The sequence below is a fragment of the Aspergillus clavatus genome, genomic scaffold (assembly GCF_000002715.2).
Source record: "Aspergillus clavatus NRRL 1 1099423829800 genomic scaffold, whole genome shotgun sequence".
Lineage (NCBI taxonomy): Eukaryota > Fungi > Ascomycota > Eurotiomycetes > Eurotiales > Aspergillaceae > Aspergillus > Aspergillus clavatus.
The window spans coordinates 1,495,466-1,515,554 of NW_001517099.1; the positions used below are offsets into that span (position 1 = coordinate 1,495,466).

General features: G+C 51.0%; 6 protein-coding genes across 6 annotated transcripts, besides 9 other annotated features; 3 read left to right on the forward strand and 3 right to left on the reverse strand.

The window, feature by feature from the left end:
* The first annotated feature begins 1,419 nt into the window (after nucleotides 1–1,419).
* Nucleotides 1,420–1,446: a microsatellite.
* A 289-nt stretch (nucleotides 1,447–1,735) lies between these two features.
* On the reverse strand, nucleotides 1,736–2,677 carry ACLA_050190 (uncharacterized protein; the record flags this gene model as incomplete). Its single annotated transcript, XM_001271972.1, has 2 exons — nucleotides 1,736–2,481; nucleotides 2,542–2,677. 2 exons carry the CDS (start codon nucleotides 2,675–2,677, stop codon nucleotides 1,736–1,738), a joined length of 882 nt encoding a protein of 293 aa, XP_001271973.1.
* Nucleotides 2,678–4,262: 1,585 nt separating this feature from the next.
* ACLA_050200 (C2 domain protein) lies at nucleotides 4,263–8,220 on the forward strand (the record flags this gene model as incomplete). Its single annotated transcript, XM_001271973.1, has 5 exons — nucleotides 4,263–4,577; nucleotides 4,654–4,689; nucleotides 4,746–5,120; nucleotides 5,188–6,675; nucleotides 6,733–8,220. The coding sequence occupies 5 exons, from the start codon at nucleotides 4,263–4,265 to the stop codon at nucleotides 8,218–8,220; spliced, it is 3,702 nt and encodes a 1,233-aa protein (XP_001271974.1).
* Nucleotides 8,221–9,299: 1,079 nt separating this feature from the next.
* Nucleotides 9,300–9,325: a microsatellite.
* Nucleotides 9,300–9,326: a microsatellite.
* On the reverse strand, nucleotides 9,315–10,553 carry ACLA_050210 (uncharacterized protein; the record flags this gene model as incomplete). Its single annotated transcript, XM_001271974.1, has 1 exon — nucleotides 9,315–10,553. One exon carries the CDS (start codon nucleotides 10,551–10,553, stop codon nucleotides 9,315–9,317), a length of 1,239 nt encoding a protein of 412 aa, XP_001271975.1.
* A 324-nt stretch (nucleotides 10,554–10,877) lies between these two features.
* Nucleotides 10,878–10,897: a microsatellite.
* A 207-nt stretch (nucleotides 10,898–11,104) lies between these two features.
* Nucleotides 11,105–11,127: a microsatellite.
* Nucleotides 11,128–11,181: 54 nt separating this feature from the next.
* Nucleotides 11,182–11,236: a microsatellite.
* Nucleotides 11,182–11,241: a microsatellite.
* Nucleotides 11,182–11,242: a microsatellite.
* A 372-nt stretch (nucleotides 11,243–11,614) lies between these two features.
* Nucleotides 11,615–11,638: a microsatellite.
* A 1,120-nt stretch (nucleotides 11,639–12,758) lies between these two features.
* On the reverse strand, nucleotides 12,759–13,673 carry ACLA_050220 (Ankyrin repeat protein; the record flags this gene model as incomplete). The annotated part of the gene is made up of 1 exon (XM_001271975.1): nucleotides 12,759–13,673. The coding sequence occupies one exon, from the start codon at nucleotides 13,671–13,673 to the stop codon at nucleotides 12,759–12,761; it is 915 nt and encodes a 304-aa protein (XP_001271976.1).
* Nucleotides 13,674–14,529: 856 nt separating this feature from the next.
* Nucleotides 14,530–16,470, forward strand: ACLA_050230 (putative DNA polymerase iota; the record flags this gene model as incomplete). Its single annotated transcript, XM_001271976.1, has 3 exons — nucleotides 14,530–14,574; nucleotides 14,666–14,953; nucleotides 15,028–16,470. The coding sequence occupies 3 exons, from the start codon at nucleotides 14,530–14,532 to the stop codon at nucleotides 16,468–16,470; spliced, it is 1,776 nt and encodes a 591-aa protein (XP_001271977.1).
* Nucleotides 16,471–17,598: 1,128 nt separating this feature from the next.
* admB (ADAM family of metalloprotease ADM-B) lies at nucleotides 17,599–20,060 on the forward strand (the record flags this gene model as incomplete). The annotated part of the gene is made up of 2 exons (XM_001271977.1): nucleotides 17,599–17,668; nucleotides 17,740–20,060. The coding sequence occupies 2 exons, from the start codon at nucleotides 17,599–17,601 to the stop codon at nucleotides 20,058–20,060; spliced, it is 2,391 nt and encodes a 796-aa protein (XP_001271978.1).
* Nucleotides 20,061–20,089: the final 29 nt, after the last annotated feature.

The following is a 20,089-nucleotide window of genomic DNA, read 5'->3' on the forward strand; positions in this document are numbered from 1 at the left end:
TGGAATGGACTATGGAAAGGACTAGGGAAAGTGCACATTTCAGACGGACGGTTCTGGAGAAACAGATGGTGCGCAGCTTAAACCTTACAGGCTGTACTTACCAAGATGAGGGAGACATTCTTGTGACAAGAGCAAAATTACCGAATGGCCATAGAAATGTGAGAGGGAGAGGCTTCAAGGCTTCAATCAAAGTTCACACGTTCTCTTGGTCTTCTTGGCAGAGTCACTAAACGTGGATGACATTCTCTGGAATGGCGGGGAAGAACACTTGCACCCCTCCCCTCCTCCTCCGTATGCTCGTTGATCCTCTAGTCTCCTCGGAAAAGAGGGTGGTAACTGGTAACTTGGTAAGATCGAGGGATTATCCTATCTACCCCTCAAAGCATGGAACTCATCGTCATCTGGGTATTATTATTATGATTAGGTATTCTCCATCAACGATCAGAGTTTCCGAACTGGCGAATCTGAGATAACTCGGTAGAATCTCGGTCCTGATCGCTGAGACTGAGAGACCGCTCATTCAGCTTGTCGTGCGCGAGTAGCTACTACGTAGTCATCGTCATGCTGGGTACTCCTTCTGAGATTCGAGGAAAGACTCTCCGTACTCGGCTTCAGAGAAACGGCCGCACGGAAGCTCGGGCATTCTGATCAAGTCGTGAGGACCGAGGTTATGATATCGAATATACATCAACTGGAGCTTTGGGTGGTCGGAGTATATCAAATCTGAATTCCCTCCTTTCATCCTCATTTTGTTTGGTTCCATGAGAGAACATTGCCATGACTTTTGGGGAGTTGGAATTTCCCACCTCTAGCCTCGCTGGATGGTCTGGAGTTTGGACTGTTGGTTTCTTAGCCTCTAGTTAACTATGTCATCCAGCACTTGAACAAACTGTTACACTCTACCCGACTCACTTGACACTCTTCATCTCCTACATCAACCAATGCTCCTTTCCACCCCCAATCACACTCTACAGAGCACAAAGCACAATAATGCCCACCTCATACTCCCACAACTCCCACATCCCACTGTCCCACACACCCCATGTCAGCCAAACCCACCACTAACGCTCTAGTGCCAGCCTCGGTGTCAAATGACTTTGCCTATCTCGAATTCTCGATCCAATTGATCCCGCCTCCTCCCCGGTCTACGGAGTAAGGTGTCAGGACAAGGATTGAGGAACTTCAACACTATATTGATCCCATATTTTAATTTTCACGCACTTCCACTCACACTTCCGCTCATCCGTCGCGAGTTCCATTGGCTGGCTAGGTATTGAGCCGGGATTCAGCCTCTGAACAGTAGTTTCTCCGTAGACTAAGCTTCTGGATTTGAGGACTGTCTCGTAGGGTTCGGGGGGAGAGATTCACCGATGAACTTAAATGGAAGTATGGGTGAGAATACGAAATGTGCTGAAGATAATCTATCTATCTCTCTATCTATTTATCGACGGGAAAATGATGGGTGGTATTGTCAGAATTCCGACTGTCGAACTCATCCCAAGGATTGAATGGTTACCTTGGTAGGTAAGGATATGTGGTTCCTACCTGGAGTTTTCGTAGTCTTAGTATTACTATCTTATTACCTACGCTTTAAATCGCAAAAAGCCTTGATACAGTACACACGCTGCTATCACCATGGGGCATGAATCAATGGATTTATTCGTAAGACACAAAAGAACTCAATTGAAACCACTACTGCAAAAGTCATCCCGCAAAAATAAAAGAAAACTCGCCCCTAAACAGCCATCCAATCCCGAGTCCACCAAGCACTCATCCCAAGCAGAAAGAGCACGATGCTCCCATCCTGAATCACATCCCGGAACAACTGAATCCACAGCGCCGGCCCAACCAACCCCCCACCCCTATTGCTCAGCATGATCCGCGTCCCGCCCAGCAGCAGCTCCGCAGTCGTAAACAGCACGAACGGATTCCGCGCCGTCGCAGGCGGCGGCGGCTGGCTCCCAAACGTCGCGACAGACGCCCCGAGCACCAGGAGCAGGTAGATGCCCATCGCCACCGCAAAGACCACGTGGAGCACCTTCCACGTCCGGATATCGCGCTTCTCCTCGTCCGTCTGGGGCCGCGCTGCCGCGCCGAGCCAATTCGCGGCCCACGGGGGCAGACCTAGGGAGCCGAGTGTACCGGCGAGATTGGCTTGCGAGAGACCGGCGCCGCCTGCGCTGGGGTCGGCTCCGGGAATGCCGCCGGGGATCCCGCCGGACATGAGGGTGTTGAGCAGTTTCATGGGATCATCGTCAAGGCCTGGCTCGGTTGGTGGTGGCCCGTTCTGTCGTAGAAGAGACCGGATGTACTCCTGTTGTGCTTGGAGATCTTCTGGTGGGTGATCTTCGACGCTGGCGGTCGGTCCAGGGAATTGACGGGGTGGTGGTCCCGGGAATGGCCCTGTTTCTGGCATGGAGACGGGGGCAGGAGGCTGGGGTGAGGGGGATGGAGAGGGAATCGGAGAGGTTTCTTCGCGAACTGTACAGAGAGGTTATTAGCTATTCTATGTCGCAGGTCACACATGCCAATTGCTCATACTGCTCTGTGGTGTCCGTCCGCTCAGACTGGTGATCTTGTCCAGACGCGCTGCACCACCCTCCTTGATTTTAGCCTCACGACGTTCCCGACGCAGTCTGGCTGCTCTCTGAGCCGGTGACTCTTCCGCTGAGGACATGTCTGAGTCGTGTGGTTGGAGGTGATGTAGCTGTATCAAACGTGGCGACTGGGGACTGCTTCCTTCGAGCTGCGCAACTCCAGTCGGAGGAGTCAGATCTGTTGGAGAAACTGAGTGATGGGATTGAGCTATCCAAGGTTCTCGATCACAGTACTCGAATGTAAGTGATAGCTCTGTGGAAGATTAGCGTTGGGTTAATCCGGTGTGCACAATTCACATACAGCATCTCTTTGTGTGGGTGGACACTAAAGGTTGCCAGATCACCGCCGCTGTGGCGCAGTCCTCGATGACATACTCCATACTAACAGGCCTGATTCTCGCAGCTCTACGCTTGGATCAGCTCACCACAATTCTGGAATTGCTACTGGATTTAATTTATTTAAAAGTATCATTTTAACAGTAATGTCTTTTTTTCTCAGTATTCAGTCTCATCTGTTTAGTCAATAAATTCTAAAATTGTGCAAACAGATCCCTAGTTGCCTCATTCAAAAGTGCCAGCCACAGACCCAACTGAGCATTTAATAGACCCATTCGTAGCAATCTAGTAAATCTAAAGAGGATTGTAAGCTACTATGGCTCATTTACTAACCTCTATATGGGCTACACATGGTAGAGTCCAGACCATGGGTGAAATGTGGATATCCATGTTCTATTCTATTAGCAGAGGTTCCTTGTGCTAAACAAGACAGTACAAGAACATATACTATATACTCCGCATGAATATTCTTGAATAGAATCAGATACTCAATTCTATTCTTCGAACCAAAGCAACTCAGATGAAGAAGCTATTATCTTCTTTTCAAAGCACATCGCCACAATCATCGATTGTCCCACGGGTACCTCAACATAAAGTCCCCTGTGCGGAGTGACATCACTGCGTCCGAGCTGCCTTTATAATTTCCACCTTGAATACAGAATCGCAGTATCTGTGCTACAGGGCAGCAAAGTCCTCTAGTTTGCAAGTATGATAATGATCTAGGAGCTGTTACTATTTTCCAACTGACCATAACATCAAAACGCAGTTATCCTTGATAATGAAGCATTCGATGGTGTCGTCAAACGCCAAGACAGCCAATCTGGCTGGCGAGGATGACGACGGAGCGGACAACATGCAATATCTATCTTGACGTCTATCTTTGTATTCCCCCATGCGTACAGCCAACAACAGAGCTCAATCGCATCGAGATAGAGCTACTAACCCGACGATCTCTCGTGAGATATCCTAGGGCAACTAAGTTGTCTCTCTTCGCCAATGATGGAGCCCTTCGATTGGCAGTTTGACGTTCTGGCTCGTCTCCTCCACAATGACGTAGTCTTCCCTGTACGACTACAACGACAGGGAATGGATATTTCACGGCGGGAGATCCTCTCGCATCTTTCGCTCTTGTCACTGTGTGTGTGTTCTCATTCTCTCCTCAAGGCTATTGAGGAAGCCGGTGTCCCTCAATCTACATACTAAGGCTCTTCGTGAGTTCGGACATACTAGAACTCTCACTCCTCTCTAGAATGAGACATCCTCCTCACTGAGAAACCACAGTTTCACATCAATTCTTCATTTTTGGTTAGAGGCAAATTGTTCGTCAATATGCCACCACATCCTAATAACAAGGAGACCGATTCCCCCCAGCAACATCGCATGGGAGAACATTGGAGCGGGGCCAACCCCGTCCCTACAATCTCCAAGTTCATGGAGCGTCTGGATCAGGAGAAACAGCAACAGGCGGCATATGAGAAGGCCATGACGGCCAGGGAGCGACAAGCTCAAGGGGGCCCTGTTGCTCACCAACCGCGCAAGAAACCCAAGGGGAAAACTCGCGTGGTAACGGACCCGATCACTGGCAGAGATATGGAAGTAGAAGACCAGGATGGACAGTCGATGGAAGCTGTTAAGGATCCAAAGGTGAGATCAACTCAAGCATCTTCAGCCCCTATATCAATCAACTGATGTGAATGGATATCTGCTAAACACGTTTTAGTTGGTTGTACCGAATGCCAACCTAGGAAAACCAACAGTAAGTCCGCTGAGCAAATACATGGTCAAATGGTTGCTAAGTCTCCCCGAATCCAGGATATCAAAACCGATGCCCATCAGAATCTGTCCGACTACAAGGAGAACCAAGACATCACAGCACCCCCGGACCCCATCGCCGCAGGAACCACGTCCGACGTACCGATTCACGGCGAGAAAACGAACATCCTCTTCCATCCCACGCCAACTGTGTCGTACAAGCCTATGTTTGATGAACTGGAAAAGCGCGCGTCTGCCGTCTGTGTGGGCATTCTGCTAGGAGTTATCTTCCTGGGCCGGTTGTTTGGTGGATCGCTCTGGGGACTGGCGCCCTTGGCCATCTGTACATCGGCTGGTGTGTGGTTGTGGATGAAAGAGGTCATTCGAAGTGGTCGGGAAATGGAATGGAGCAGCGAGCAGCTGCGAGGGCAAACTGTAAGTGTTTCTTATTTTCTGGGTCCGGTTTCGTCGATGCATCTGGACTCACCCATTGTCCATCTAGGCCACGGCCAATTTATTGCCGGAATCCGTCGAATGGATGAACACCTTCCTCGGCTTGGTCTGGAACCTGGCAAACCCTGAAATGCTGGCTCCGGTTGCCGACACAATTGAGGATATCATGCAAGCCTCTGCGCCTGGGGTCGTCGAAAATGTCCGCATCGCCGAAATCGATCAAGGGAACAATCCCCTTCGTATTCTGAGTATGCGCGCGCTCCCCGATGAGCACGTACAGCAACTCAAAGACAACATTCGCGAAGAGAACATGAAGAACAAAGACCCTCAAGAGGCAGCGGCTGCGGAAGAAGGTGGTAGCTACTACAATCTCGAGGCCTCGTTCGCGTACCATGCAAAACCGAGTGGTCAGAGCGCCTCGTCCAAGGCGCGCAACATGCACATGCAGATTATGTTTTATCTTGGTATTCAAGGTCTATTTGGAGTGCCCTTTCCGGTTTTCGTCGAGCTCATCGAGTTAGTGGGCACTGTGCGCTTAAGACTGCAGATGATGCCAGAGGCACCGTTCTTGAAGGAGGTCACCTACAGTCTTGTTGGCATTCCTCATGTACGGGCTGGGTGTATGCCCATGGTCAAAAGCGGTGTTAACATCCTCAATCTTCCCCTAATCTCCAACTTTGTCAACTATGCTATTGGCACCGCCTGCAGCCTGTTCGCCGCCCCCAAGTCGATGACCATGGACCTGAGTATGTTGCTCAAGGGCGATGATATCCTCAAGGAAACCCAGGCCATTGGCATCATGTGGGTTCGAATCCACCGTGCCATCGGATTAAGCAAGCAGGATAAACGCGGCAGTTACGGTGGTGGCAGTGACCCTTACATCAATCTTTCGTTCTCGAAGTACGGCAAGCCTATGTATTGCACTCGAGTCATCACCGATGATCTGAATCCGGTTTGGGAAGAGACAGCAGCTTTGCTTGTGACCCCCGAACTGATCAAGGCCGACGAAAACCTGAGCGTTGAGCTGTGGGACTCGGACCGCAACACGGCCGATGACATTGTCGGCAAGGTGGAACTTCCCATTCGCGAGATGCTCCAGCATCCCGGCCGCATGTATCCCCAAGTCTCTAAGCTGCAGGGTCTGAATGAAGGTACTGAGATGCCTGGTGAACTCCATTGGGAGGTTGGCTTCTTTGGAAAGCCGAAGCTGAGACCGGAATTGCGGACTGATGGCAAGAAGAAGGATCTCCCTGAGAATCTTCAAGACATTCCCGAATTCCAAGATGAAAAGGGCACTATCATCACTGAGGAGGAAGATGCAGTCACGCATACGCCTCCCGACCCCCTGTGGCCCAGTGGTATTCTGAGCATCGTGGTCCATCAGATTGTGAACCTGCAACTCGCCAACATCAACGGTAGCAATGGCAACCGCAAGGGCAGAGAATACGAGCCAGCGAAATCTTATGGTGAGAACACTGAGGAGCAAGGCAAGGAACTGCCCACCAGCTACTGCAAGATCCTGCTCAATGACGAACTGGTAAGATTTATCTATCTTTTGAAAGGGATCCATCCGATTGACTGACGTGTGCTCCAGGTATATCGCACCCGTGCAAAAGCAGTGAGCTCCAAGCCAATCTTCAACGCTGGAACTGAGAGGTTCGTCCGTGACTGGCGGTCAGCCATGGTTACTGTGACAGTCCGGGACCAGCGGTACCGCGAGCACGACCCAATCCTGGGCGTGGTGCAGCTGAAGCTCAGCAATCTTTTCGAAAAGAGCTCGCAGGTTACCAGATGGTATCCCCTCGATGGCGGTATTGGCTTCGGCCGGATCCGTATCTCGCTGCTCTTGCGGCACGTCGAGACCAGTTTGCCTCCGAACATGCTTGGATGGGATGTTGGCACATTCCACTTTGCCTCAGATAAAATCACCTTGCAGGGCTACAACCACAGGGCCAAGATCCGATTGCGCACCGGTGGCAGTAGTGGAAAGATCCCGCGACGCCTCTGCCATGTGGAGGGAAACAGCTCCTACTTTGACCTGAGTGACGAGAGCTTCCGACGAAGCATCCGGCTGCCTGTCAAGCACCGCTATCGCTCTCCCGTAGTATTTGAGCTCCACACGCAAGGCAAACATTCCGCGGCGGGCTACGCGATCCTCTGGCTGCAGCACCTCGTAGACAACGAAGACACCGTCATCGACTTGCCTATTTGGTCGACAAAGAACGGTGAGCGGCTGACACAGAACTACATCACTGAAGGGAACTGGAAAGCCAAGGAGAGACCTGGGCTCGAGGATCTTCACGAGATCGGCCGCCTGCAGCTCCGGGGCGTCTTCACTCCTGGTATCGACGACTCCCATGAGCAGTACGTGGTGGACAGTAACTCGCGTGAGACCTTTGAGACCTGGGAAGCATGCATGGCGGAAGGAGTGCGGCCGCACCGTATCACCGCTGAAATCCCCGAGGATCTGGAGAAGCTCCACGAAGAGTCCCTGCGGGCCGGCCGCGACGTGCTGAAGCAGAGTCACCCCCGGGAGCGCAAGCGATGGATCGACAAGCAGGGCCACGACTGGAGCGGGGCATTTGGCGACGACCCGGCCGCCTATCTCGACTCCAAAGGCCGCAAGATCGCTGAACCAGGCCGCGACCAACCCGCCTACGACCCCGTCAACCCACCCCAGACGGAAGTTGAGCAAAGCGGGGCCGCCCACCTCAGCATCAGCGAAGAATCTTCGGTTGACTCGGACAAGGAGCACCTCCCACCGCAGCCGCAGCCGCAGCCGCAATCACAGCTACAACAATCGTCACAGCAGCCGCCCCAGCAGCGACTGTCCGACCCCCAAAGCCTCACCGACAGCACCTCGACACAGTACAGCGAGGCCGGCTCAAGCGTTACCTCCTCCAAGCGGGCCGCCAAGCGCAGCGAACAGCGGCAGCAGCGCGGCATGATGCAGTGGAAGCCGGCGCGCAACGCCGTGTTCGCCCGCGACGAGGCCAAGTTTGCACTGCGGAAGGTGAAGCACAAGTTCACGGGCAGCCTGAGCGGCCGCGAGCCGGACATCGAGACCGAGACGGGGCAGTAGTCCAACCGATTCTCCCTCTTCTCGCTCCAGCCTCGTCCGACGTTTCTCTCTATCCTTTTTTTTCAGCTTTATTTTTTCCACTCTCGTCAGGGAGTATGACGAACATGATGGTGCGATGGTCCTCTTGACTGGGAAAACAGCAACAGCGTATATTGTCCCTGAATTATTGTATCTAGTCTCTACCGCCTGTATCCACCTGAACGAGTATCTATGTATTTACTTTAGTTGTCTATTCTCTGGTAATTAATCAATTCGATGTTGCATACGGATATATCATTTCAACTTTCAACATTCAATCGAACTCGCCTAACTAGTCACACTAAACCACCCTTGCTAGTAACTAGTTAGTACTTCACTACTACTAACTAGAAAGATAGTAGTAGTTAGTAGGCTAGGACTCCACGCAATCACAATCCTGGGTCATCAGTTAGTTACACTTACACGTCCCCCCCAGCAACGGAGGGGGACGCGGCCAAGGGTCTCTGCATTCTGCAAGCTGATCACAAGAGTCAAGCAATCACAGCCGCCGAATAACCTCTGCCAATGCCGACGCTAATCACTAGCATGCGCGGACTCCGTCACTATACGGCGCTGTTAGCCTGTTACTGCTTGGGAGTATGAAATACGATGAAAGCTGTTTCGACTTTCCAAGAGTCACGATGGGAAGAGGGATATTTTTTTTTTTTTGCCACTGGTTGGTTGTTGGTTGTTACTATATTTATGAATCTGTGGAGCATTGGGATGTCTTGTCTCGTATTTGGTTATGGAGATCTCTTGGGTAATTATCTAGTCTAAGTAGGGGTGCATGAGAGTGATGAGAAAGTAATTGACTGCCAGCAATCAGAGCCAGTATTAAATGAAATTGTGTAGATAGGTAATGGGGTTGGATCCTGTATCCATCCTCCCCGAGATGAAGAAGATATGTCAAGCCATGGCCGAGAAGGTGGTGGTGTAATCGTCGCAGACGACCCAGCAAATAGAAAATGACTATAAATAAGGAAAGGAAGCAGGATGCCGAAGTGCTTCTCATGTCTCCATGAAGTATGCGTGTCTGTGTCTATATGACGTAAATCGTAATCCAATCAATCAATCAATCAATCAATCAAATCATCAAATGCAAAATGGCGTCCATGATTATAGAGAACTAGTGGGGGGGGTTCGGACTCCGGCTCATGAACCTTGGGCGATTGAAATCGTTCAATATTGTCGTGGTGTGATGCGACAGATGAAGTCGGGCTGGAGAGGCGTGCCGAAGCAGGAGTATAATCCTTCTCAGAGTCACTGGATTCCGAACTCTCAGTGTCCTTGTCGACCTGCTTGCTTGCCCCGGCTGCAGATGATGTGGTCGCTGTCGTCAGAACCGTCGAACCGACATCGTTTGGCGTCTGAGGAAGCTGGATGAGCTCGTTCCGCTTGTCCAAGGGTCCCAGAGTCCACCTCCATTCGCAACGGCGCTTGGCACGATGCTGGCGCGGGGTCTGAGGAGTGGAGGCACCGGAATAGTGATCTGCCTCCAGTCCATCCAATAGTGCCACTGCACGGACCTGTCTTTCTGCACCAGCGGGTTTCCGCTTCTTCCTCTGGCGCGGAGGGGCAGAAGGATCGCGATCGTCATTGTCGGAGGAACTTGTATCAGATGATGCCAGGCTAGAGGTCGAGTCTGAATCTTCGCCAGAACCAGAGCTAGGGTCGTCGCGGGTGATCGGCTCTGGCATTACCTCGTTTGCGAGATCGGAGTGTCGCGCGACATAGTGCACGGTCTTGATCTCCTCCTCAAGCGGATACCGATAGCTCACCCGTCTCTCAGCGGGGAAGAACACCCTGCGCGAGCTCGGCCCTCCTGTGGGCCCGTTTGTGGCGACGGATATTGACCGCCGTCGAGCTGTGGGTTCCAACGGCGAGTTTCGAAGGATGCTCTTTACCCCAATGGGTTGTTGATAAGGGTTCCCCGTGGCGCTAGAGGGGTAAGGCGATGAGGGTTTGCTGAACCTCGGATTGAAAGATTTGGAAGGGGATACAGTGGCAGAGGAGGGACAGGAGACATCGTAAGCATTTCTGAAGGTGTTGCGCACCGTAGGAGAGGCTGTGACACCGGCTGCTAGAGAGAGAGACAGCCCTGTTGACGAGCTTCCGAAGGTTATGGGCAGAGATTTTGTCTGAAGGGTAAGTTTCGGTCTTGCTGGAATGGTCGCTCGCCGGTCACCCGCAGCGGTTGATGACACGCCGCCGCAGGACATATTTGTGGAATTGACTGCTGTTTGGCACGACTGCGGTCTGGCATCGGAGGACGGATGAAGATGCGACAATACGGGGGGCATGGAGGCTGCGAGCATGGCCGTGGTTTCTTAGAATCAAGTAATCGAAAGACCGTGGCACAGAAGGAAGAACGAGGAGGATAAGAATGCGAAGAATGCGCCGTCGAGAAGTGAAAGTAGATCGAACGAGAGCTGAGATGAGTGGACTGCGCCCCGCACAAACGAGGCGATGGTAGACTAGTCTACTGGGTAGAGAAGCCCACAGCTGGCCAGAACAAGGTCCAACACTAAGCTACTGAGACAGATGGAGACGTTGGGAGCCAAGCAGAGACTGTAGAGACAAACAGGACTCGGAGGATTTGATGGAAGTGCGATGGAAGAAGACGAAGAAGAAAAGAAGAAGACGACGACGACGACGACGAGATGAGAAAAGTGGGCGGTTAGAGAGAGGGTTTCCTTTTTTAGAAATGCAACGGCGGGAGGCAAAAAAAACAGACGACGACAGCAGGCAGTAACACTAACAATTGTGGAAGCCCGCTATGAGAAATCTCTTCCCAGTCAGTTCTCACTAGACTGTTAATAATTATTAGAAAAGGGAAGAGGGAATAATAAAGCCTGGAAGCAAGAGCAAAAAAAAGAAAAAAAAAAAAAAGAGAGAGAGAGAGAAGAACAGAGGATGAGTTATATCAGCACGATAGTTAATCCTCATACATACATACATACATAGTTACATACATAGTTACATACATAGTTACATACATACATACTACGTAGTTCAAGTGTTCAACACGTCTGTAAATCACCACATCTACACTAGTCGATCACACTAATATGGAGGAACTGCTGCACTAGACTATTGGACGCCAGCTGCTATTTTTGTCCTGATGTCTATCAACTAGTTATTCATCGAGGAAGACATCTATGCAAGCAACTGAACTGCTATTATTCAACACTTTGATCCAGCACGATGATCTAATTCCAAACTTCCACCTCTTGTCAGAGCAGATCCAAGACTCACGGATTTTTCTGATGATGAAACCACGTAGTGCAAAATACCGAGAGACATCTCCAGTATACCAGTTGTATTTGCGTAATTTGTACTATAAAAAGATCAGGGCACGAGGCGGTGGGGTGACTCTAAAAAAAAAAAAAAAAAAAAAAAAGTTGCGCTAGTATCAGAACGGTACCAGAACCTGTCGTCTTCGAATCCGGTACTGTAATGGTATCTAATGTTACATACATCTCGATGTTTGTGACGCATCTGGACTGCTTGGTTACTTGGTCGACACATTTGGCACTTGATATAGACAGATTGCAGGCATTTCCAAATCCCAGTCTCATCAGGGAGGTAGACTACATATGCGCTCATACATACAGAAATCGAACGTGAATACCGAACTAGCTGGCCGACGGATGTCCACGTGATGCAATTGTCCGCTGCTCTGTGACACAACACATGCTCTCACTGGGATAGAATGCAAATCTGATCTGACCTGCGATATGATATCAAGACACATGTTCTCACAGTGTTTGAAAATGCGGTGGAACAGCTGCTGGAAGTCGATCCCTACGCATTGCTCCCAAGACACAATCTTCACTGGCCAGAAGCCGTCTTCGTAAATGGATGCCATGGTCTCTCTGGTCCCTCCTTTGCTAAAACTGGAAAGCTCATGAGGCACCTTTCATCGCATCAGAGGAGAAAATCTCTTAGAGAAAGAGCTCTTACCTACATGAAGAGCCGATTCGTGGTCGATGAACCACTATATCGAATATCGAAGCGCTATGTTCGCTTCGAAGTTGATCGATTATGTTGACATTGCGTCCCGCGTCTCTGAATGAGACAGAACCAGTTTCGAAGATTGAGAAACCTGAGGGGGCCCTACAGAAAACTCCGTCTGATGACTCTAGCGAACGGACCTGAGTACATCGCCAGCTGGAACGTAGGGGGACCAGTGTACTGCACTGTGCCCGAAATCTTTGTTCTGGATCTCAGTTGAGACCTGGTATGCCACATGTACCAAAGCTGATGGTTCTATTCTCCTAGTGCTCACCTACTGATGGCTCCCACGCATAAGGATCTATCTTGGAGGTTTGATGCCAAGAGCGCAATTGGTGTAGAATATATTACCATGGATAATTCTCCAATCTGAAGGTCTAATCTTGGGCTACTTCGTCTTAGGCTTCTTCCTCAAGGGTCAAGGATAGAACTTGAGTATGTATTATTTTCATACGTCTGTATGGTCATCAACTTATCCATCGAGTCAGTGTTCGTGTTCATGGCCTTCATTTCGGGCCTGACCGAGGGACCAAACTAGGAACACTAACCAGATCTCTGAGCTCTTTCCCCGTTAAGGCACCCAGCTCCTGGAGATAGTCCGCTACAAAACGTGTTCCCGCCAGATCCAAACACGTATGTCCAGCATTTGTCAAAGCGAAGATATCACTTCCACGGCGATTTAGGAGCGCCACTGAACTGTATGTTCCTCCAGCCGCTGCAACATGTAGAGCTGTCTCGCCCCTTCCATTGCATGCTTCTATATCAGCCCCATGGTCCAACAGCACCTCCATTCCATCCCAGACCTTATCTGTAATGGCCCAGTGCAACGGCTTGTTACCAACATACAGTTCGCCAACTTCAGTATTCGCCCCGTGCTCTAGAGTCAACTCGAGCACCGCCGTTGACCTCTCCTGACAGGGGTCCTCGACTGCAAAATGAAGGGCAGACCGGCCTGCTTCATCAAGAGCATCAATGTCCGCTCCAAGCTCGAGTAGTTTGCGCGTACTCGCCTCGTAACCTTTCTGTGCTGCCTCGTGCAATGGAGTTCTTCTTTCTCCATTCACGTCTGACATGGAGTTGACGTCGGTGTTCATGCCACGAAGGATATATTCCATAAGCTGGGTATGCTGGTATGTCGTAGCCCACATCAGCATCTCAATCATAATAGGTGTACAGATCTCCTTCTTCCTGTGCTGTGCGCGTTTGTGGATTTTGCGGATCGTCGCTTCGTGACCGAGCTTTGCTGCTCGAACCAGGAGGTTTTGTTGATACTCAGACTTGGCAAGGACGCGGTCTTGGAGGACCGGATCCAGTAGCCTTGCAAAGTATGAGGCTGTCTGAATCAGAGCATTAAGGGGTTTAGAGTCTAGGTGGTCAGAAATAAGGAGAATCAGTTCTGGAGGAAGGTTGTCGAGGGACATGTTTGGGGAATAGGCTTAATCGAGACTTGAGGAGAACGAAGCATGCAATGTGCTTTGTGTTGATCGTACTTGAGGCATCTGACAAGGTCGAGAGGCGAGAGGAGAATGAGATTGACAAAATCATTCTGAAATGCACCAGATTGATCAATGTTTCCAAGACCAATAACAAATGGTAGGTGCATCCAAGCTAGCGGCCATGGCTTCATTCTGGCCTGATCAAGATAGCAAGCTTTATCAGTCCCTCATTGTACCAATTCCCTCTTATGTCAAGATGGTAGCTGTAGCCAGATCATGGTATGAATAGCCTCATTTCAAATTGTTTCTCTGTGCTACTGTCGTTTATACCTCTGACATGATCCAGATGGACGGATGTCCCATGATGAGGAGAATATACAAAGCTCTCAACTGCTTTCCTGCTGATGATGACTGTTCATGACACGTAATTATTTAGTCAATTGATACTTGGAGTGACATTACTCAGTGGAATGATGATATCTTCCAAGTTCTAGGACGTGAAGTTCCCTCCAGGTTGAAGAATTTCTCTTCTATAAAGAGCTGACTAATTATTCAGAAGCCCAGATGCGGTCACGTGTCTGATATATTGCTTCGATCCGATATTATCGCCATGCGTGCTTGTACTCTGTAAGTTTCTTGCCCTTGGTAAATATTTTCGATGTCTCTTGTTATTTCGATCATGCATACAGACAATTATTTTCACCACCTCCGAGTTCTTTGAAAATCTCAATACCGTCCATGCGAATCCCAGGCTAATATCAAATCCAGTAACTGCCACTGTAACAGGGGCGCAGCCACGATTCAAAGGAAAAGGACTTAGTAACCAACCCCATCTGTTCAGATGGCTGCGCCCCGTAGGGAAGACGGCCGAATTATAATTCACTTCGTCAGTTCATCTCCGGTCGAGCAGGAAGCCGAATGACTGGCCAGCTTGATACGGATCGTTACTGACCCTTTTTTTTCTCAAACACGCACAGGATTACGACTGCTTCTATGCCTCTGTATTCGAGGCGGAGCAGCCAGTGCTTAAGTCTCTGCCTCTGGCAGTGCAGCAGAAACAGATCGTGGTGACTTGTAACTACGAGGCGCGACGCCGGGGATTGCGCAAGCTGCAGTTGATCAAGGAAGCGAAGCAGGTCTGTCCCGAGGTGGTCATTGTTCTCGGTGAAGATCTCACCCGATTCCGCAATGCATCTAAGGAGCTTTATCTTTACCTTCGAGGTTTTGTCTGGGGAGAGAAGGTCGAGAAACTGGGCTTTGATGAGGTGCGTCGATGTGACGTTTCCCCTCCCGTTCTTCTTATGGATGGATTGAGCATAATTGTAATTGACCCAACTAGGTGTTCTTTGATGTATCCGATATGATCACATATAATGTCGAGATGCTCAACCGTAATGATCTTGAGCACTCCTTCTTTCATCTTGACCGCCGGGACCCCACCGTTGGCTTCATGTACGATGCGACTGCGTTCAAAGGCCACACCTATCCGGCGGTTCCCAACCCTGCAGCAAATTCGCAGGCTGAGTGGCTTCGTACCCGATTGCTAGTTGCATCCCATCTAGCAAATTACCTTCGGAACCAACTGGAGTACCAGAAAGGTTACACAGCCACAGTGGGCATTTCCACCTCAAAGCTCCTTGCGAAGCTAGTGGGCAATACGCATAAGCCCAACAGTCAGACCACCCTTCTCCCGCCTTACACTGCGGCGGAGCATACGGCTGAGAGCAATGTGATTGAATTCCTCGACACATATGAGATCAGAAAGATCCCCGGCATCGGCTCGAAAATTGCTCACAAACTGATGTCTTACCTCATTGCGGCAGAATCCAAGTTGAAACTACATCATGCGAGCGCTCCTGGAACTCGCACTGAAGATCGCAAGGTCACGGTCAAGAGCGTTCGTCTGTTCCCTGGGATGGGACCGCTGTTGCTAGACCGAATATTAGGCGGACCAGGCGCTCCGAAGGGAATTGGTGCACGCATATGGGGGCTTATCCACGGGGTGGATAACACCGAGGTCCTACAAGCGCGCGATCTGCCGACGCAAATCAGCATCGAAGACTCGTACGGCCGACTAGACAACTTTGAGGAAGTCAGGAGGGCGCTGGTTACCCTGACCGCCAGTTTGATCCGTCGAATGCGCGTTGATCTGACCGAAGCGGACGTTGATACCAGCACTGCCACCGGCGAAGCCCCGGCGGTCAATAGCCCTAATATACGGCCCAAGCTTCGCTGGCTGGCTCACCCTAAGACTCTCCGTCTATCAACGTGTCCTCGTCCAGCTCCTAATTCTGAGAAAGGGCAGGATCACAGCTTCAGTCGGATCTCCCGTTCCGCACCTCTTCCATCGTACATCTTTAACCTTGACGAAAATGTAGATGCGCTGGCTGAGCGGCTTGTGCAGGAGTCAGCCATGTCTATGTTCCGTAAGCTTCATCCTGAAAAGTCCGGTTGGAACCTGCGAGTCTTGAACGTTGCCGTCACCAATCTGGTCGAGACTGCAGGAGATCAAAGGAATAGCAGCGGACGTGATATTGGGAAGATGTTTCGACTGCAAGAGGCAACGCAGCAAGATGAGTTTACGTCGCAGCTGGAAGGCGCTGCCTCAAGTGGCAAGCTTCAGGAAGACGCCGAGACTCCCCATCAAGACAGAGCCGGAGCTGGCTGGGAGAGTGATGAGGATGAGGATATGCCAGCCATAGCCTGCACAATCTGTGGAGCGTGGATTCCTCAATTCGCCATGCTCGCCCATGGACAATACCACAACGCTCCCGATGATTGATTGATAGATCCTTGGCGCGGTGGAGCGGAACAGGAACGGACCGCGGTTTGAGCTGGCGAGTGTCCTGGAAGCATCATGGTTCAACGGCTAACCGGCCCTTGTCCTGACTCCTGAGTGGCGATTCACCCGGAGTGCCAGTGCAATATTGACTTCGAATTTACTCCACGCTTCCAAATTGATCATTTTTCCAAGACCCTAGTCTCAATCAGGGCAATCCACGTTAACTTGACCCATAGGTTGTCCGTCAGCCACATGCATTAATGGAGATCTTGGCGGTGGTGGATGGGACCTGGTTGTCTTGGACGACGGAACGAAGAAAGGCTATTTGCTATCAGTCGAATTTGTGAACATTCATAAATACTGTAGAAACTAGAACCAGATGCATGTACGGAGTACGGATGCCATGATCCCTTACTGTGTATGTATTCCTGTGATGTTGTTGCTGACAGGCTGACGGGCAGATCAGTGGTCACTGTGACTGGACGCTCCGAGGGCGCCTCAGGTTTCATCAACAAAGAGCCGAGCCTGAGGCCACTCAATCTCTGCTCCACCTGTGCCGCTCTCCACGGCCCAGAGAGCATTCTTCCTCTCATCTCATTATTCATTGACATTCCTCGTGTCGTCCTCCATCTCCCTCCTTGTCATCCGAATCTTTCTTTCCATCAGACTTTCGTTAATTTCATTCCTTCGCTCTTCGCTCTTCGCTCATCGCCGTTAGCTGTGCCAAGCTGCTGCGCCTCAATCACAACTGGGGTATTTCTTCGAATCCATGCTCAGCGCCCAGCGACCGTCACCCCCATTAGTTTTGTTCTAGCGGCCTCTAGCCTGCGTGGTTTACTCCATATTGTTCTATCACAAGAGTGTCTCAAGAGAGGGTTGAGCGATCGCCATTATTACCCTCCCAACACTGGGTTCTCCTTTTTGGGGCTTGACAAGACAATTCTTGATCGATGACAGAGGCACGGATCGAAATCTGAGACCTTGTCCTCTCGGCCCTGTTTCACTCGTTTTATTCTGTTGCCTGATGCTGATACAACCGACTTTCAGCGCTTAAGTGATTGAAACATCTCACACTTCCACATCCCAGTTTGACTGGAATTTGGATATTTCATCCAGGTTTTGAAGGAGATGCGGTTTCTCAAAGGCTCTTTGCCGTTTGTTGCCAGTGCACTTTCGTTATTTTCTGCTTATGCTCAAGGTTGGTTTCCTATGATTAATACTTCTCCTTTCTGAGAGGGCTCCTAACCTCCTTTTCTTGGTGGTTCGTAGCACGATCGCAAGAGCCTAGTGCTATCCAACATATCTCAATCCTCGATCATGCGGTGATCGGTACGCCTTCCCATGAGGTCGACCATCTGACAAATTTCGAAATCACATTCGACCTTGAGGATACACATCAACGGATCAAACTAGAACTGGAACCGAACCATGACATCCTAGCTGAGGATGCCTATGTACAGTACCTCGACACCGAAGGGAACGTGCACCGGGAGGAAGCAATCAAGCGGCATGAACATAAGGTCTTCAAGGGGCAATCCTTGTTAGGGAGAGCAAATGGTCTGTGGAAGCCCGTCGGATGGGCACGGATATATGTCAAGAAAGACGGCGCGCAGCCGCTGTTCGAAGGCGTCTTCAGCATCGACAATGACAATCACCATGTGGAACTCAAGTCGACCTACCTGCAGAAGAAGCGTCCCGAGGATGCCGATATCCCCGAGCGCAAGGACGACTACATGGTCGTCTACCGCGACTCTGACATGGTTCGAGAGTACCGCACGGAGCTGAAAAAGCGTTCCTTGACCAGCTACGCGTCGTCCTGCCAAGCCGACAAACTCGGCTTCAACAGCGATCCGGGGCATCCGATCTTTCGACCCGACTTCCAGGAGATGGACTCGGATATAGGTATGAGCCGATACGGTGTCATGTCCCTCAACTCATTGTTTGGCCTCAGCAAACGACAGTCGGATATTGGCGGCGTTTCCGGCAATGCTGGTGGAGTCAATTTGCAGCAGACTATTGGAAGCACGTCCGGCTGCCCAAAGACCAAGCAAGTTGCTCTAATTGGCATCGCGTCGGATTGTTCGTTTCGAGCGTCCTTCGATAGCGACGAGGCTGCGAAATCATGGATCATCAACGTGGTCAACAGCGCTTCGGATGTATATGAAAAGTCGTTCAACATCTCCATTGGACTGCGAAACCTGACCATGACCGAAAAAACCTGCCCTGATACCGCACCAGCCTCGACGCAATGGAATATGCCCTGTGATCAAGGCAACATAACACAGCGGCTGAATCTGTTTTCCAAGTGGCGCGGGCAGCAGAGCGACAACAATGCCTACTGGACTCTCATGAGCAATTGCCCCACGGGCAGCGAGGTCGGTTTGGCGTGGCTAGGACAACTTTGCAACACCGAAGTCACCGGTGACGCGAACAGCTTTGTCAGCGGTGCCAATGTTGTGGTCCGCGTTTCGGGCGGCGGCTGGCAAGTTTTTGCACATGAATCCGGTCATACCTTCGGCGCTGTCCATGACTGCGACAGTTCTACCTGTAGCCAGAAACTCGATGTGTCCTCCCAGTGCTGTCCGTACACGACAAGTGAATGCGATGCACACGCGCAGTTCATCATGAACCCGAGCACGGGGCGAGACATCACCAAGTTCTCGCCTTGCACGATTGGCAATATCTGCTCGGCACTGGGCCGCAATAGTGTCAAGTCGAGCTGTATATCCGACAATCGGAACGTCGTCACCTACACTGGCAACCAATGCGGAAACGGTATTGTGGAAGCCGGCGAAGACTGTGATTGTGGCGGAGAAGCATCCTGTGGTAACAACAGTTGCTGCGATGCCAAGACATGCAAATTCAAGAATGGAGCCGTATGCGATGATGCCAACGACAGCTGCTGCAATAAATGCAAGTTTTCCGCGGCTGGGACCGTGTGTCGGGCCAGTCGTGGGGAGTGCGATCTTCAAGAGACCTGTACTGGCAATTCCAGCACTTGTCCTGCAGACGAGTTCAAGAAAGATGGCGACGAATGCGGCAGCGTCTCTGGCTTGGCCTGCGCTAGTGGCCAATGCACTAGCCGCGACTATCAGTGCCGCAGTGTCATGGGAAGCATGATCCACGACAACGAAACTTTTGCATGCCCGGAATTCGGTTCTTCCTGCGAACTGATTTGTACATCGCCGTCCCTAGGCTTATGCTACGGCGTGAATCAGAACTTCCTTGATGGCACCCGGTGTGGTAGCGGAGGCCATTGCCGCAATGGGCGCTGCGATGGCTCCAGTGTTGCCGGCTGGGTTGCGGAACATAAGAATCTTGTGATTGGCGTCGCTTGCGGTGTCGGCGGCTTGCTTCTTCTTTCCTTCCTCTGGTGCTTGATCGGCCGCTGTCGCCAACCACGAGTGGTCGCAGCCCGGCCACCGATGACCCAGATGAGACCCTGGCCCCGGCCGATGCCCCCGCCACCGCATCCCCAGATGGGACAATGGGCGAATGGGCCTAATGGAGGTTATCAGGGTCTAGGGGGCGACCCTCCCCCGCCGCCATATCCCGGTGGACCCTATCCCGCGCGTCCGCGGTATGCCTAGTTTTGTTTCTTGGTCTTTTTTTTTTATGA